This window comes from Mytilus galloprovincialis, chromosome 6 (genome assembly GCF_965363235.1).
Source record: "Mytilus galloprovincialis chromosome 6, xbMytGall1.hap1.1, whole genome shotgun sequence".
NCBI classification, from domain to species: Eukaryota; Metazoa; Mollusca; class Bivalvia; order Mytilida; family Mytilidae; genus Mytilus; species Mytilus galloprovincialis.
In genome coordinates, this window is record NC_134843.1 from 27,082,373 (window position 1) to 27,099,135 (window position 16,763).

General features: G+C 33.8%; 1 protein-coding gene across 1 annotated transcript; it reads right to left on the minus strand.

Annotated features, from left to right (window-relative positions):
- Nucleotides 1–7,708: 7,708 nt before the first annotated feature.
- LOC143078552 (uncharacterized) lies at nt 7,709–8,898 on the minus strand. Its single transcript, XM_076253413.1, has 2 exons — nt 8,871–8,898; nt 7,709–8,403 (listed from the first exon to the last, which is right to left on the minus strand). Exons 1-2 carry the CDS (start codon nt 8,896–8,898, stop codon nt 7,709–7,711), a joined length of 723 nt encoding a protein of 240 aa, XP_076109528.1.
- Nucleotides 8,899–16,763: the final 7,865 nt, after the last annotated feature.

Sequence of the window (16,763 nt, forward strand, 5' to 3'; positions counted from 1 at the left end):
TGGTGTAAGAGTCCAGCATAAGAACTACAAAAACAAGTCGAAAAAAGGTTCAACTCATCAGAAAGATTACTAAACAGAGTGGACGTGACCGGGTACTCGTAGATCCCAACAAGAAAAAGACAACAAGTACAGATCTGAGAGTACTCGCAGTTGAGTCTATTATTTACTACTAATCTTATTAAAGAAAAAAAAAACCACTTATTTTCATATTTCAAAAAAGCTTAAATATATTTGGTAAATTTTATCTTTATTTATTAGGTTGAATGAACTTATTCTTAAAAATGTTTTATTAGATAAATGATAGCAGTTCACCGAATTGCAATAAAATTTTCCATGATGTATTAGGGAAAAACGGTATCAAAGTTGACCCAGATCAATACAGGTCAGGAACTGTGCTTTTAAAGTGTAAATGTAAGAAAATAGTTGAGATAATTATTTTTTTCATTACTAATTTTCTGAATTTATTTTTGAAAATGAGTGCAATTTTCTTATATAATATTCAATAAAAGGAATGATTTTTATTACGTAGATTCTTAGTTGACAAAGTTTAGCAGTTTTCTGTTTTAAGGACCGATCTAACAATATATGCCGCCACGAGCCAGGGTAGAAAGGATGTGGATGCAAAAGTGTCAACAAAATTCAACAAAAATCTAGTCAGTGTCGGATTCTAGGGGAGTACACATGCATATAGGGAAAATTTCCGTAAAAATAATTTTTCTGCACAAAATGGTCCCAAATATTTTTTCGGAAATTTTCCCTATATGCATGTGTACTCTCCTAGAATCCGACACTGACTAGATTTTTGTATAAAAAATCACTATACCCTCCAATATATATTCCATTTCCAAAAGAATGTGATTGTTTTCTCGGAACTACCATCATTCAATTCAGAAATATTTGATGTAAAAGTTTCACATCCAATCCTGGAATGGAACTTCGGAATATAGAAACCGAAGTGACCCTCCTTTCAGGAATTTGAGCATCCCGATGGGGTTTCTGAGTACTTATCTTGAAGCGTTGCAGGGGACATGGAAATACCAGGCGTCAGTCTGTCCGGTCTTGTTAGCACTGTTATGTGTACAATTTTTGCCAGACTTTTGTGAAACTTATACCATCATCAATGTCTTTGACACTTGCGAAAAAAAGTCCAAATCAAATAATTTTAAACAATTATACCCCCTTGGAAATATAAATTATGATCTGAAGCTCTTATTTCTCACGAGATATTAATAAGAAAAAAATGAAGAAACAAGTGCTTCTTTTTCAGTTAATGTCCTTGTATCTTGGATTGATACAATATGCGCAATGCGGCGACATTTGAACTTTTGTTCTCTTATTAAAAATAAAATTAATATTTGTACCTAGATGGAAAGGGTATTTCTAAGCTCAGTAATGATAACACTTCATAATAACAGGAAACGATATAAAGGGTATAATGATTTAGTAACGTTGTTATGTCATCGCTATGCTTGGCTCAATTCAGTCCAGACCAAACATGTCCGCAGGTCTGCATATCATCATCGTCTGTGCTTGCTGTAGCTACCACGTAGACTTTTTACGAAAAAGTCGAAAACACTTTTCTGCGATTTATCCATCTTGTTTACATAAACTAAATAATCCTAAAGGAAATACTACGCATACTGCTTGGGAAATAATTGGACGCTATTCTCATATCCTTACCCTTGTTACATTCGGATAACATCATGACCACCATGTGTATCTGCTGCGAACACATGCAATTATATTTTTATAAAAAAAATTTTTTTTTGTCAAAACGATGTGGATGCTTGAGTCTCTGAGCATAAAAAAATGTCAATTTTATTAAGAAAAACCTGTCCTGTCTTTTTTTCAAATTAAGTCCTAGTCCCACCATGAAAATCCAATGGTAAACACAGGATTCTCAAGTTAAAAACATATCTATATCGATTTACCATAGTCTCAGATTAGGATGAAGTTTCTCGATCGGCGGCTGTTTTAATTGTGAACAGATGCCAGAGGTCATATGATAGCAAAGAGCAAAATTCAGTGGCGCATCCAGCCATTTTAAAAAGGGGGGTTCCCAACCCAGAGTAAAAAAAGGGGGGGGGTTCCAACTATATGCTCCCATTCAAATGCATTGATCGGCCAAAAAAGGGGGGTTTACAACCCCCGGACCCCCCCACCCTGGATCCGCCACTGAAATTAATGATCTAATCGATTTAGAATATATATATACATGTAGTATATTTCTATTATCTCCCTTTATTCAATATACTTAAATATTTATCGAATTATCTCACAGCGCATGTGTTTTACTGTTTTTCAAATTTACAAAAAGATGTTCGTCTATCCTTGTCCATGCATATACCCCATTATCACGCTTTGTTGACGGTGAAACCGCTATCATAAAAGACAACATCTCATTCCAGTCAATACTGTTGAACGATGTAATTTCTGAAGGTTTATAGTCGCTAAACACTCACTTAAAATAAAAAACACAGATCTAATGGTGGTGCCAAGTATTATGCGGCTGCCGTTTAATACATCAGTAATGTGTTGTCTCCTAGAAATTTTACAAAAAAGAGAATAGTGGGAAAACATACATGGAATAGAGAATAATGGCCTATACATTACGGAATATAGAAACGAAGGACCCTTCCGGAATCCTCATCGATGAATTTTGTTTTTAAGTACAAGAGTATGCCTGAATTTATGAACAGGCACTGATAACACAATCAGATCTGTACTTAGAGTCGTTTTGTTGTTGGGATGTACAAGTACCCGATCACGTCCACTCTGTGTTTTTGTTAGATGTATTTCTATTATACTGAATTGTAACACCACTGAACTAGGTTAGGGGAGGGTTAGGCCCCCGCTTAGATGTTGAACCCCGCCAATACTGTATATAAAATTGAGAATGGAAATGGGGAATGTGTCAAAGAGACAACAACCCGACCAAAGAGTCGGTTGTATATGTATAAGTCAGGAGCCTGTTATTTAGTGGTTGTCTTGTGTTGCTATAAATCATATTCGATTTTCGTTCATTATTATGTTCCTAAATTAAGCCATTAGTTCTCTCGTTTAAAGTGTTTTACATTTATCATTTCGAGGCCCTTTAAAGCTGACTATGCCGTGTGGGATTTGCTCATTGTTGAAGGCCGTACGAAGACCTTTAGTTGTAATTTGTTTGTGTCATTTGGTCTCTTGTGAAGAGGTTTATCATTGGCAATCATATCACCTCTTCTTTTTCATAAATAAAGTGAAGAATCATTATTAAAGTCGTGTTTTGATTTTAATTTCCTGATTATTAAGTGATTTATATTTCTAACCTATATATTTGCTAGAGATGTATTTCAAGTGTTAAACTTTTTTTTACCTACGAATCACTTTATATGTTTAATCGCACACCTGTTTCTTTAAAGTACATGTAAAAAATTGTTTAATTATTCAGAAAAACTTTAACAGCTGCCTGTAGTTTTTTTAACCCTGATAAAACAGTGCGTTCCTTACTGGACATTCTGGACCTCATAGCTATAAAAACTAAAAAGTAATTTATTATTTTTACTGTGTTTCAAGACAGTATAAAGACTCTTGTATACTATACATCGATTTATGTTATCAATTGAAGTTCATTAATAATAATTTAAGTACAAATGTACATGTACAATGCGAAGTTTGGTGACCTTTTGTTAAATATGAACACTTTAGTTATACAACTTAAGATTTATTCTCATTGACAGTTTTTCATTCGCTCCTTTATAGTACAGTATTTGACTTTTTTCAATTGAGAGAACATATCACCAATTAACGAAATATTTCCGCATGCAATCAAATGATAACGAGAAGTATCAAATATGATCGATTTATTGGTTTCAATAATAAAAAAAAAAATGCGGAAATAAAAGTTGCAATTTTCACAGACAAAAGGTTTGTTGTAGACGGACTGGGTTGGTATTTCAAGTCCCTTTAACTTTTGTACCTTTTTTTCTCTATATGAAACATCTTTAGATTTTAAAAACTTTTGTCTCAATAAAAATAAGATAAACAAAACAATTTAAAGAACAAATCAACAAAAAACAAACCAACACCGTTTTGACATTAGGAAATTGGGTATGTTATGTATTGTTCGATTGACGGCTACATTGACAAAAAAATCCTAAACATTTAAAACGACAAGCGGCGGAAGATGTTGGAATGTGAGTGAGTATGCTGTTCAAACATTCTTGCTACCATGTTTGATATTTTGTAGAAAAAACAGGATATTTGAATATCACACTGGTGCATATGCACTAAATATTTGATTAAGACAGCCAATGAAATCGCCTGATTATACTAATAAGGAGAAAGCACGCATGGATTATATCATTGAAATAAGAAAATGTAAATAGTAAAACTTCAAATCTGACCGCAAAGACCGTGTCAAAAGAATTCGACAGAGAGTCAACAGAAAGACACGCAAAATCATCACGTAAACAAAATGAAACATTGAAAGAAAAGGAGATCCTTTCACATAATGAATACAAAATTGCAACAACAAAAAAACCTAGTAGGGACTACACATTTTTGACACAGAAACACTGAATTTCGTTATATCATGTTTTAAATAAAAAAAACAAAGAATACTGAACGTTCGGAAGTCATCTGATACTACAATAACCTGTGTATTGTAAACTTTATATTCAATATTTTCACAATATTTATTACATTAATTTTAGTCCCTTTTGAAATCAATAAGGGAAAATATGAATATTGTATTCTGAAGTTCGTTTGTAAACAGAGCGAAGATATTTTCATGACCTTGGTTAAAAATTCCCCGACCTGAATTGATTTTGGGAAAACTTGATTCATTCTTATGTCAAAAAATTAATCAAAAAGAAGTACATATACTTTAACTAAAATTCTGTTGCATAGAAGTTAATTTCAATATCTCTTGTTTCAAATCCTAAAAACTGGATAAACTAAGCAGTTCACGATTCAAAATAGATTGTAATCACGTGATAATGTTTTCAAACTTCCTCGCTTACTGAACAGCAGATCCCAAGAAGGCTTATATTTGGTGGCAAATATTGTGCGTTGAAGAATTGTTACTGAGGGAAAAATATCGACATCTTATTAAGAATTTTACTCAAAACGGCCCTAGGGATCTTTTATAATATTATTAGTCATCATAACCATGCAGGTCTTTTATTTCATAAATATAAACTGGTATGTCGTTTTTCTTTAAAGTTTTGTTCATAGATAAAGCAACAAGTAGAGTAAAATGACGATAGTGTGTGTTACAAGGCTTCTGTTTCTTTGAAATACTTTAAACCTCGGTCACTCCTTACCGGATAGCTCGAACGGACGCCTAACGGATAACTTTTTTTTCAATCCGTTCATGTCCGTTAGACGTCCGTTCTTATCCGTTAGACGTCCATACATATCTGTTTCATGTCCGTTTAGCATACGTTTTATCCTTCGACGTCCGTTCTGTTCGTTGGAAAATTTTGAGCATGTTCAAAACATTCAACGGACGTCCAACGGATAAAATGTCCGTTGAACGTCCGTTAGACGTCCGTTTTGTATGGTACTCGTCCGTTTCGTTTCCGTTTCGTATCCGTTACTTGTCCGTTATACATCCGTTGGAGGTCTGGTAGACAAGTTCACCAACGGATGTCTACCGAACATTTAACGGATAAAACGGATGTCAAACAAATGTGAAACGGACTTCTACCGGACGTATAACGGATAAAACGGATGATGAACGGATCTGAAACGGATAAATGCCAATTGAAAATTTCGCGTCAGAAATAACAATTATTGGTATGTCAAATTTCTTGAGTGTCATGCATTCTTATTTTTCATATTTGATCGTAGAGTAAGGGCACATCTTCACAATCAAGCAGCTCTTATTCAGGCCAGCCACTGCCCTTTGGTGGCATTTTGAAGAACAAACCAAAACCAGTTACACTGAAACTTTTTAAAAATTTATGCGATTTACATGCATTATTATTGTCGTCTTTAAATTTTCTGTATAACTTGTTCATCCGTTATCCGGTACGTTTCCGTTAGGTGTCCGTTTTATTCGGTACTCGTCCGTTGGATGTACTTCGACATCCCTTCTGTCCGGTACGTTTCCGTTTCTCGTACGTTGCATATCCGGTGTGTGTCCGTTATGCATTCGTAAGGCGTTCGTTTTATTCGGTCAGCACATCAACGGACTTCCAACGGATAACAACTTTTTCAACAGACAACTTTTATTTTCATCCGTTAGGCGTTCGTTCGTGCTATCCGGTAAGGTGTGACCGAGGCTTTATACATAGTGTATAAGTATGTATATGACAGAAGAACACGATTAAAAATAAGGATAAAACAACATTATATATGAAAAATTAAAAAATTTGGTAAACATTTCCAACAAGTCGATTCAAAATCAGTTCACTTTCGAAAATACATCACCTATTTGTATAGATTTAGACAGTGATATACTTAAAGTTGTCCGTATAATTTTATATTTGAAGATCTGCTATGGGTGCATTTCTATAAAATATTCCAAGCTCCGTATGAGAAGTTTCCCCCAAATTACTGTAAGATCCAGAAATTACATTAAAACATACCTACCTACCCATCCTCTTCGCTCCTGGTGGAGCATAAGGTCGCCACAAGATTTTGCCATCCAGATCTGTCTTTAGCCTTTGTTTCGGCTTCTCCCCAGGTCATGTCAAGCTCCGTAAGTTCTGCCTCAATTGTTCGACACCAGGTGATTTTGGGTCTTCCTCTTGGTCTCTTCCCCTGGGGTGTCCAATTAAGAGCTGTCCTGGTTATATTGAATACAGGCATCCTAAGAACATGCCCCAGCCATCTGAAGCTCCTCTGTTTTATTTCTTTGAGTATACACGAGGACTTGGTAGTTTCGAGCAGATGGTCATTTGAGATACGGTTTGGCCAAAAGATTTTACAAATTCGCCTCAGACAGTTGTGATGGAAACTTGAGATCGATCTCATATCTGTTTTTGTTCATCTCCATCATTTTCTTCCATACAGAAGGACAGATTTAACATTTTTGTTATATAGCGTGATCTTTGTTTTTCTGTTGTATTGGTTGGACTTCCCATTGGGTCGTAGTCTTTGAAATACAGATCTTGCCTTGGCTAGCCTACTTTTAATATCTATTTTCGTTGGATCTGTTGTACTAACGACAGTTCCTAGATAGGTAAATTTATCTATTTGTTGGATTTCTGTAACCTCAGCTTTTAGTTGTAAGTTTGATGTTGTGTTGAGTCGCATTTCTTGAGTCTCTGTTGGGTTCACTATGTAATTCCAGTCCACTTTGGCTTGCAAAATGGCTGATCCGATTTGTCTTTTCTTGCATATGATCTTGTTTTGATGAAAGGAGTGCTATATCATCAGTAAAGTCAAGGTCCTCTAGGGTTATAAACATGGACTATGTGATGCCTCTTTTCTTGTCACTGGTGTCAGCACATTCAAAGTTGGTATAAAAGCATTTAATAATTGTGACGATCTTTTATGGTACTCCATATAATGTAAGAATTGTCCAAATAGTCTCTCTGTGCAAACTGTTGAATGCCTTCTTGAAATCGATAAAGTTGATATATAGTGGTGTCTTCCATTCTATACACTGCTCAATGATGTTCTTAAGCGCAAATATCTGATCAATGCATCCTTTTCCTTTTCTAAACCCAGCTTTTTCCTGTCTCAACATGTCATCCAGTATGGAGTATATTCTGTTTCACAGTATTCTGCAAAACACTTCACTTGGGATTGAGAGTAATGTTATCCCTCTCCAGTTGTCACAATTCCCAAGAGCACCTTTCTTTGTTAGTTTAACGATAAGACCTTTTGCCCAGTCTTCAGGGATTTTATTTTCTTCCCATATGTCTTTGAAAAGATCATGTAGTATGGTTGTTTCTGTATTGATGCCAGCTGTTAGTAGTTCAGCTTGAAGTCCATCTATGACTGCTGCCTTTCCTGATTTCATGGATTTAATTGCCTTTGTTATTTCTTCTTTAGATGGTGGGTCAGTGCTAATATCTAATTCTTCGAGTTTGGGTGCTCCCTGGAACTCGTTTATTGGCTTTTGTCTATTCAAAGCAGCCATAAAGTGTTCTACCCAACGTACAGCTTGTTCCCTTTCAGTTATGATGATTTTTCCATTTTTGTCTTTTACTGGAGGAGGTTGTTTAGATTGTCCACACAGTTCTTTTGTGATCTTGAATACTGTACTTAAGTCACCTCTTGCGGCAGCCTTTTCTGCTTCTTCAGCTCGTTCTTCCAGGTGGTTCTTTTTATCTTTTCTAGCTCTTTTCTCCACCTCTTTATTTTTCTCTGCATATTCTTTCTGTGTTTGTTCTTTTAACCTTGATGACCTAGTGCTGAGGACCTTTTCTTTAAGGTTTGCTCTTTCATCGATTGCTTTCCATGTGTCTGATGTTAACCACTGCTTACTACTGCTTTGAACCCAATGATCTTTTCACTTGTGTTTTGATACACCTCTTTGATGTTTTCCCATATCTTTTCTATGGAACTGTCTTCAGTTTGATCAATATCTTCTAATACTCGAAATCTGTTTCTGAGTTCAATGACAAACTTTTGTTAGATTTCAGGTTCTTTCAGACGATTGACACTGAAGATCTTTCTCCCAAGTTTTTTATTGTCAGTTACCTTTTTCAGCTTTAGTTGGAGTTTAGCTATAACTAAATGATGGTCGCTGTTCACATCTGCTCCTCTAAATGCTCGGGTATCGAGTAAAGATCGTCTCCATTTGCCATTTATGATGATGTGGTCAATCTGATTTTTGTCCCTGTTGTTTGGAGAACTCCACGTAATTTTGTGTATGTCTTTATGCTTTAATAGGGTTCCTCCAATTACTAATCCATTAGTAGAACACATACTTGCCAGTCTCTCTCCATTTTCATTCATCACACCATGACCTTATTTTCCAATAGCTCTTTCATGTTCTGTATTTAGTTTCCCAACCTTAGCATTTTGGTCTCCTATAACATGAAGGACATCATGAAGCGGTGTTTTGCTAATCTGAGCCGGAAGAGCTTCATAATAAACATCTTTGACTTCTCCTTCTGCATCGTTTGTAGGCGAGTAGCTCAATAGCTCATTTATAGGTTCCCATTCAATCAAGCTCTTTGTACATTCCTTATTCATAATGATTGCCACTCATTCTGTATGTTGGTTGTCATTTCTGTCGGAGTATATGATGGTATGACCCTGTGTGATTATTTTTCCTGACTCTGTTCACCTGCATTCACTGATGCCTAATATTCCTAGTTGGTACCTTTCCATCTCTCTTATGACTTGCGCAGTTTTTGAGACTTGGAACATAGTTCTTACATTCTACGCGCCGATCTTTAAGGTCTCTTTGGGATCCATGAGATTCTGGTTCCTGTCTAAGGTTCCCTATTGGGCTTTTTCCTTGTACAATCATATTGCTGCCTGTGCAACCCGTCATCCTATGGATGCCTGCTGTCTGTTGATTTCTGTAATAAGTTGTTGTTTTATAAGATGAGGTTATTAGCCTAATGCTTAACTCCTTAACTTGGAGGACCAGGGTTTTTGTCGTTGAGGTTCCCGTCCTCTAGATCAATTACCTTGCTGGGCTGATGATTGGTGATCTACCCAGTTTGTTTAGAGTTTTTTCCCCTAGACCGGTTTCCTTACCTTGCTTACAACTCCTATCTGGCTGACTATTTACCCATAGCTTGGGCAAGGTTGATGAGTGCTTGGGCATATCCACACACCGGTGGGCCTACACACTGCATCTCTGGGGTCCTTGCTACTCCAAGATCCTCTACAGTTTAGCCTAGGATACAAGATCCTAGTTTCCGTGTGCTGTCACTAGGAGGCACTGTAGAGATCTCAGACTGGTAGAGGCTTTGTAATGGCAAGAAAGGCTGACGCGCTCGGCATTCTGTTACACCTACAAGTAGGCTAGCCAGTGGCAGAGTAGTCGACTTCGACAACCCTGCACTAGACGCATATCCAATCACTGTGGTAACACTACCACTAGCACACAACATTAAAACATAGAAACAACAAAAACATTGGTCAACTGACCTAGTCTCTGATAAAGTTCAGATGGAAAAAACGATGTTTTTTTCTTTTTATGAGTTAAACTGAATTGCATATCCCTGGCTGTTGCGTTTACATACTTTTTTGCTTCAGATGATAGTGGCCAGATGATGAACCAACATAATATTTGTAACGATTGCACCCTAATGAATCTTTTTATTGCAAATTCATTTTTCGTCGAAGTGTACTGCTTCAGTTTTTTTTTGAAAGGGAATACACCTTGAAAATTAATTAAAAACATGATTAAACTTTGTGAAGTATTGTACTTTATTTTATCAACAAAATAAGCATTGTTGTAACTTAAACTGCGATTCTTATAAAATGCTACGTACATGTATAATCATGTCAAGGCTGTTTTTTTTTAAGTTCATTCTAATGGGTTGTTTTTACAGATAAAAAAAACCTGGTCTGCTTACGAAAATGTTTATTGTTTTGACGTTTTTTAAATCAGATGTGACGTATTTTTTTGCAAAACAACTGTGATGCATTGAGTTCATGACAAGAGGTTCACCAAAACACGTCGTCGAGGTTATCTTAAGGTGTCTCTTGTAATATGCATTATCAATACCGGTAGCCTGAATGATTAAAAGACTGTAAATATTGAGTTTTTGTCGATCATACTATTAAAGATTATTCTAACCCAAGTTATGCAAACATAAACGAATCTGGAAATTAAAAAAAATAATAATAATGGATGAATGAAATCCAGATATTTCCCAAAAAAATATATTCATCTAAAGAACAAAATTATCGTAGCTACATAAACATCTAACCTCCAACTTACAACATGACCACGACGAACAATTATGGTTGATTATATAAATGAAAACCTTCTTTTTTCTATCCTTTTTGTATTTCATGATAGATACTAAAAAAAATATTTTTACATGCTTGGTTGGAAAATATGAACGGAACATTCAGAAAACAATTCATTACCACTTTACAAAGCTATCTATTTATTTATGATGTAAATTGGCAATATAAGCAGATAAACAGTATTTCTGCTACATAAAGAAAAGGTTTATACTTATGAATCTTGGTTGATTTGGTTGAGCCACTTTGTTTCTTTGTTCCATGTTCCTTTTTTTTTTGGTGTTTTTTTTTTTTTATCTCTTTGAATTTGTTGTCTTGGTTTTTTGTTGTTGACAAATTTCAATTTTGATATTGAATATTAAAGAATGTCTCCAATTCCATCAAAAAAATAATATTTGATACCACGACTGCCAAACGTTTTACAAATATAATAAGTTATATATATATAGATATAAATTCAATCATTTTTTAAAATAATCAATCATTAACGTAAGAAAGATAAGTTTGCAAACCTTTTAAGAATAAGTTTACCAACCTTGACAGTTAGTACAGATGGACTGCAATATAACTCGAGTTAAACATTCGTGAAAAAATATCCTTGAAATAACTCTGTGGATTGGTTTTGGCTACCACACATTTTGGGAAAATATACGTCGGGATATGTATCCATAATTAAAATCAAACTGAAATTTTAAATATGAATTTTTTTATAAGAAAAAAAGGCTGCATGATATTTGAACAAGATAAAACAATTAAGAATGGTGTCTCTTTAATAACGAAGATTACAAAAAAGAAGTGCAGAACTGAATAAGAAAATGTCATAAAAAACATTCGTTATGAAAATAGGTCGGATTGAAACAAGACATTGTTACGAGGAAAACCCTGACCAGTAAAAAATAACAGGAAGAAATTAAAGACTTATTGATATAAAGCAGAAGTGAAAAAGAAAATTGTTTTTAAATGATGAATTCATTTTGGCGCCATTACAATAAAACGTGTCTTGTCATAAATATTATTCTATGTGTCCTTCTCTCAATGTTACCGATGTTGTATATATAGACCAGTATCTCATATCCTTTCTGGTTCAAATTTCTGATCGTGTTGGAAATGAAACGGATATAGTATAATTATTCGCGGGCAACTGTAAATAACCAAGCAAAACGATAATGTCATCATTGCTATTTCATCCTAAAATTGCTTTAAAGTACGATATTCATATTTAGGTACCAGTTGAATATTTTCCATATCATCGTTCGACTTCCAACTCTGCAGCGTGCTAATCAATGACATTTTATATCGTTTTATTTTGTAATTAATTAGTATGCGACAGTGTGTAGGATGGTTGATTGGTTGTTGATTTGGCAACGTCCAGTAGCAAATATTTCGTGTATTATCAGTACGTTCTACAATAAAGCTAGGACGACTGGACAATTTAGACATCCAATGGTTAAATGAGAGCATGCTGGATTGGGATAAGAGGACATTTATGTCTTAAAACAAAATATTTTCAGACGCTGGGATCATTTTTATCAACAGGTTCTATAGCATGCATGCAGAGAACGTGGTATTTAGCCTCACTATAAACATTTGATTTAACACACATTATCAATTTTGACCGAACGTGAATTGGTATTCATACATCCACACAGCCCCAACACAAAAGTTATATTAACAACTACCAGATACAACAACAATATCGCTATAAAACCAGGTTCAATCCACCATTTTCTACATTTAAAAATGTCTGTATCAAGTCAGGAATATGACAGTTGTTGTTCATTCGTTTGATGTGTTTTATCATTTTATTTTTCCCTTCGATTAGGGACTTTCCGTTTTGAATTTTCCTCGGAGTTCAGTATTTTTTGTGATTTTACTTTTTATACATAGAAAGAAACATTAACAAGAAACAATTGAAAGGAAGAGTATACACTTTAAGAAGTTTGTATAAATTAAAATACATGAATCATATCATAAAGCACAATCACAATATTTACTTTACTGGCATATATAAAACATAGACTGAAACTATATTTATATTATTAATGAAATGGCTACATCGTACGATATTTTAATCTTGGTACTCACAGTTACGTAAATACTTTTATCATTAACTATCGTTTATAGATATGATGAGTCTATGTTTATTAATTTTATTCAAAGTACTTTTGCACGAACAATATATTAAAGATTACATTCACAAATATAGTTAATGTAAACCAACTTATTTCGCGATGAGTTAAGAAACAGGACTTCAAAAAAATAAACATATCAACTAGATGACTGGTCAAGCCGAGAAGTTAATACTGTCTTAAATACATAGTAGGAGACGACGACAACCCCTTTCTAAGTATCCAGTCCCGCCCCTTTTGTGGTTAAATCGATTCCCTCATATATTAATTATTCAGTAAAACTTCAACAGCTATTTATAAACCCTGATAGAACAATAAGTTCCTTATTAGACGTTTCTGGACTTCATTGCTAAGTAAACTGAATTGCATTTCATTATTATTACTGTTTCTCAAGACAGAATAAAGCCTCATCGATTTATATTGTCAATTGAAGTTCATTTATAGTAATTCAAGTACATGAACAAATGTACAATCATGTAAAATGCGAGATTTGGTGACCTTGTGTCATACATAAAAACTTTATTTATGCAACTTTAAAAGATTTATGCCTCATTGACAGTTTTTGATTCGCTCCTTTTTAGTACAGTATTTGATTTTTTTCAATTAAGAGAACATATCACCAATTAACGAAAAATTTTCGTATGCAATCAAATGATTACGAGATGTATCAAATACCGGTTTATTGGTTTTAATAAATAAAAAAAAATGCGGAAATTAAGGTTGCAATTTTCACAAACAAAAGGTTTGTTGTAGACGGAATATTTTTTTTTTGTTCCAGGACCCCTTAACTTTTGTACATCTGTTGCTCTGAATGTAATTTTGTACTTAACCATCTTTAGTATAGAAACTGTTGTTTCTAAAAAAAACCAACAAGAAACCAAAAAAAAAAAAAAACAAAAAAAAAAACAAAAAACGCTATTGCATCAGGAAATGGTACATGTATGTTATGTGTAGTCCGATTTACGGCTATATTAAAAAAAAAAAGATTTTGCCTCTAGTATTTAGGACGACAAGCGACGAAATATATTGGAATATGAGCGAATGTAGGCTGTTCAAATATTATTTTTTTACAATTTTGTTTTGATATTTTGTAGGAAAACATGATATTTGAATATCAAAATGGTGCGTATGCATTGAGTTATTTGATTAAGACAGCCAATGAAATCATCGAAGTATACTAATAAGGAGAAAGTACGAATGGACTATATCATTGAAATAAGAAAATGTAAATAGTGAAACTTCAAATCTGACCGCAAATACCGTGTCAAACGAATTCAACAGAGAGTCAACAAAATGACTCTCAAAATCATCACGTAAACTAAATGAAATATTATACGAAAATAAAGTCCTTTCACATAATTATTTCAAAATAGCAAAACAAAAAAAATAATAGTAGGGTCTTCACATTTTTGACACAGAAATAATTTCGTGAATTCATGTTTTAAATAAAAAAAGAGAAAATATTGAACGTTCGGAAGTCAACTGCTATTAATATAACCTGTGTAATATAAACTCTACATTCAAAATGTTCATAATACATAAAATTCTAGTTCCTTTTTAAATCAATAGGGGAACATATACAAAGAGTAATCTGAAGTTCATTTGTAAACAACACGAAGACATTTTCATGACCTTGGTTAAAAATTCTCCAAAATTATTCAATAAGAAGGATAAATACTTTAGCTAACATTCTGTCGCATAGAAATTTATTTCAATATCTCTAGTTTCAAAGGCTAACAAGCTGAAAACTAAATCTGATAAGTTAAGCCTTTTCAACTGATTTTATAGTTCGTTCATATGTTGTACTGTTACACCACTGTCCCAGGTTAGGGGAGGGTTTGGATCCCTGTAATATGTTTAACCCCGCCACATTTGTATGTATGTGACTGACCTAAGTCAGGAGCCTGTAATTCGCTGGTTGTCGTTTGTTTACGTGTTACATATTTGTTTTTCGTTCATTTTTTGTACATGAATTAGGCCGTTAGTTTTCTCGTTTGAATTGTTTACATTTCGGGGCCTTTTTATAGCTGACTATGCGATATGAGCTTTGCTCCTTGTTGAAGGCCGTACGGTGACCTAAAATTGTTTATTTCTGTGTCATTTGGTCTCTTAATGAGAGCTGTTTCATTGGAAATCATACCATATCTTCTTTTTTACAAGCAGTTTATTAAAAAAGATTGTAATCACGGGATACCTTTTCAAACTTCCTGACGGACTGAACAGCAGATCCCAAATTGGCTTATATTTTGTGGCAAATATTGTGCGTTGAGTATTGTTACTGAGAAGCATATCGACATCTTGGGAAAATGCTAGGAATTGTCTTAACTTTAGGATACCAATTTAAGTGTCTTAAGATGGTCTTAGGTTGGTCCTTACTTTATTATATATTTAGGATGGTTATTTTATAAACAAATATGGCCTGCATTAGTTTTATTTGATTTTTTTGTAATCGTTGAACTTCCTTTTTATATTTCATCCTATTCGGTCCTGCCTTTTTTAGTAGTTTGACTTTATTTACATAAATTGTAATACTTCGTTTTCCCCCCAAAGTTGCTCATCCTGCGTTTATTTAATTCCGAACTCCAGCCTTTTTTTCACATTTCATCCTTAGCCCTCACCCTTTTCTAAATACAATAAATTGTATCTCCCTTAAGGTTTATAACAAATTGACAAATATTGTCGTATTTTCACCTCATAAACATCTACTGCAACAAAAAAAATAAAAAAAAAGTGCAGTAAGAAAGATGCCTTTGAACTTATATATAAAACTTGTTATACCTGTTCTGTCGTATGTCTTGTTTCATAGAGTTTAACTGTACACTTATAAAATAAAATTTTGTACTTTATCTACCTTTAACTTAAAACTAATATTTTTTTTTTTTTATAATCATCAATTTTTTTTTAAATTATTGTTATTTATTAAATTTAATACAATATTTTGCATTTTTTCATTTTTAATTTGCTATTTTCTTTTACGCCAAAACGTTGGACAGCGGTTGGGACATCGTAGCTAAGATATTCGTAAGATAGCTTCGATGTGCATGCTGAGACGTGTCGTAAGTCGGTCCTAACTTTATCCTAATTTCTGTCCTAAGACATTTTTTGACCGATTTTAGAACCATTTCGATAATCAGGCCCCTGATGCTGGTACTCTACTCTCGTTAAATTGTATAATTAGCCTAGGTATTCCGAATATTATTTCGCATCACTTTATTATATTGTACAGCGAAGGAACTGAGAGTTCTAGGTCGACTTGGTTTCAATTCAGACCACTAAAGTTCAAACATTATATTTCTTTTTTTACAGTTTGTTCATAGCAACAAGTAGAGTAAAATTATGACAGTGTGTGCTATCAATCTTCTATTTTCTTCTATACTACATATTACCATGTAAATGACCAAAGAACACGATTAAAAATATTTCAATCAGTTTAATTGAAGTCTGGAGCTGGCATGTCAGTTAACTGCTAGTAGTCTGTTGTTATTTATGTATTATTGTCATTTTGTTTATTTTCTTTGGTTACATCTTCTGACATCAGACTCAGACTTCCCTTGAACTGAATTTTAATGTGCGTATTGTTATGCGTTTACTTTTCTACATTGGCTAGAGGTATAGGGGGATTATGGGTTTTATGCTTGATTATTATTCGACTATTCTTGTGTCGTTGGGTTGCTGTCTTATTTACAAATACCATGCATCTCCTTTTGATATACATTTATCAAACTTCCTTATTTTTCTTCATATAAAAACAGATTGCGT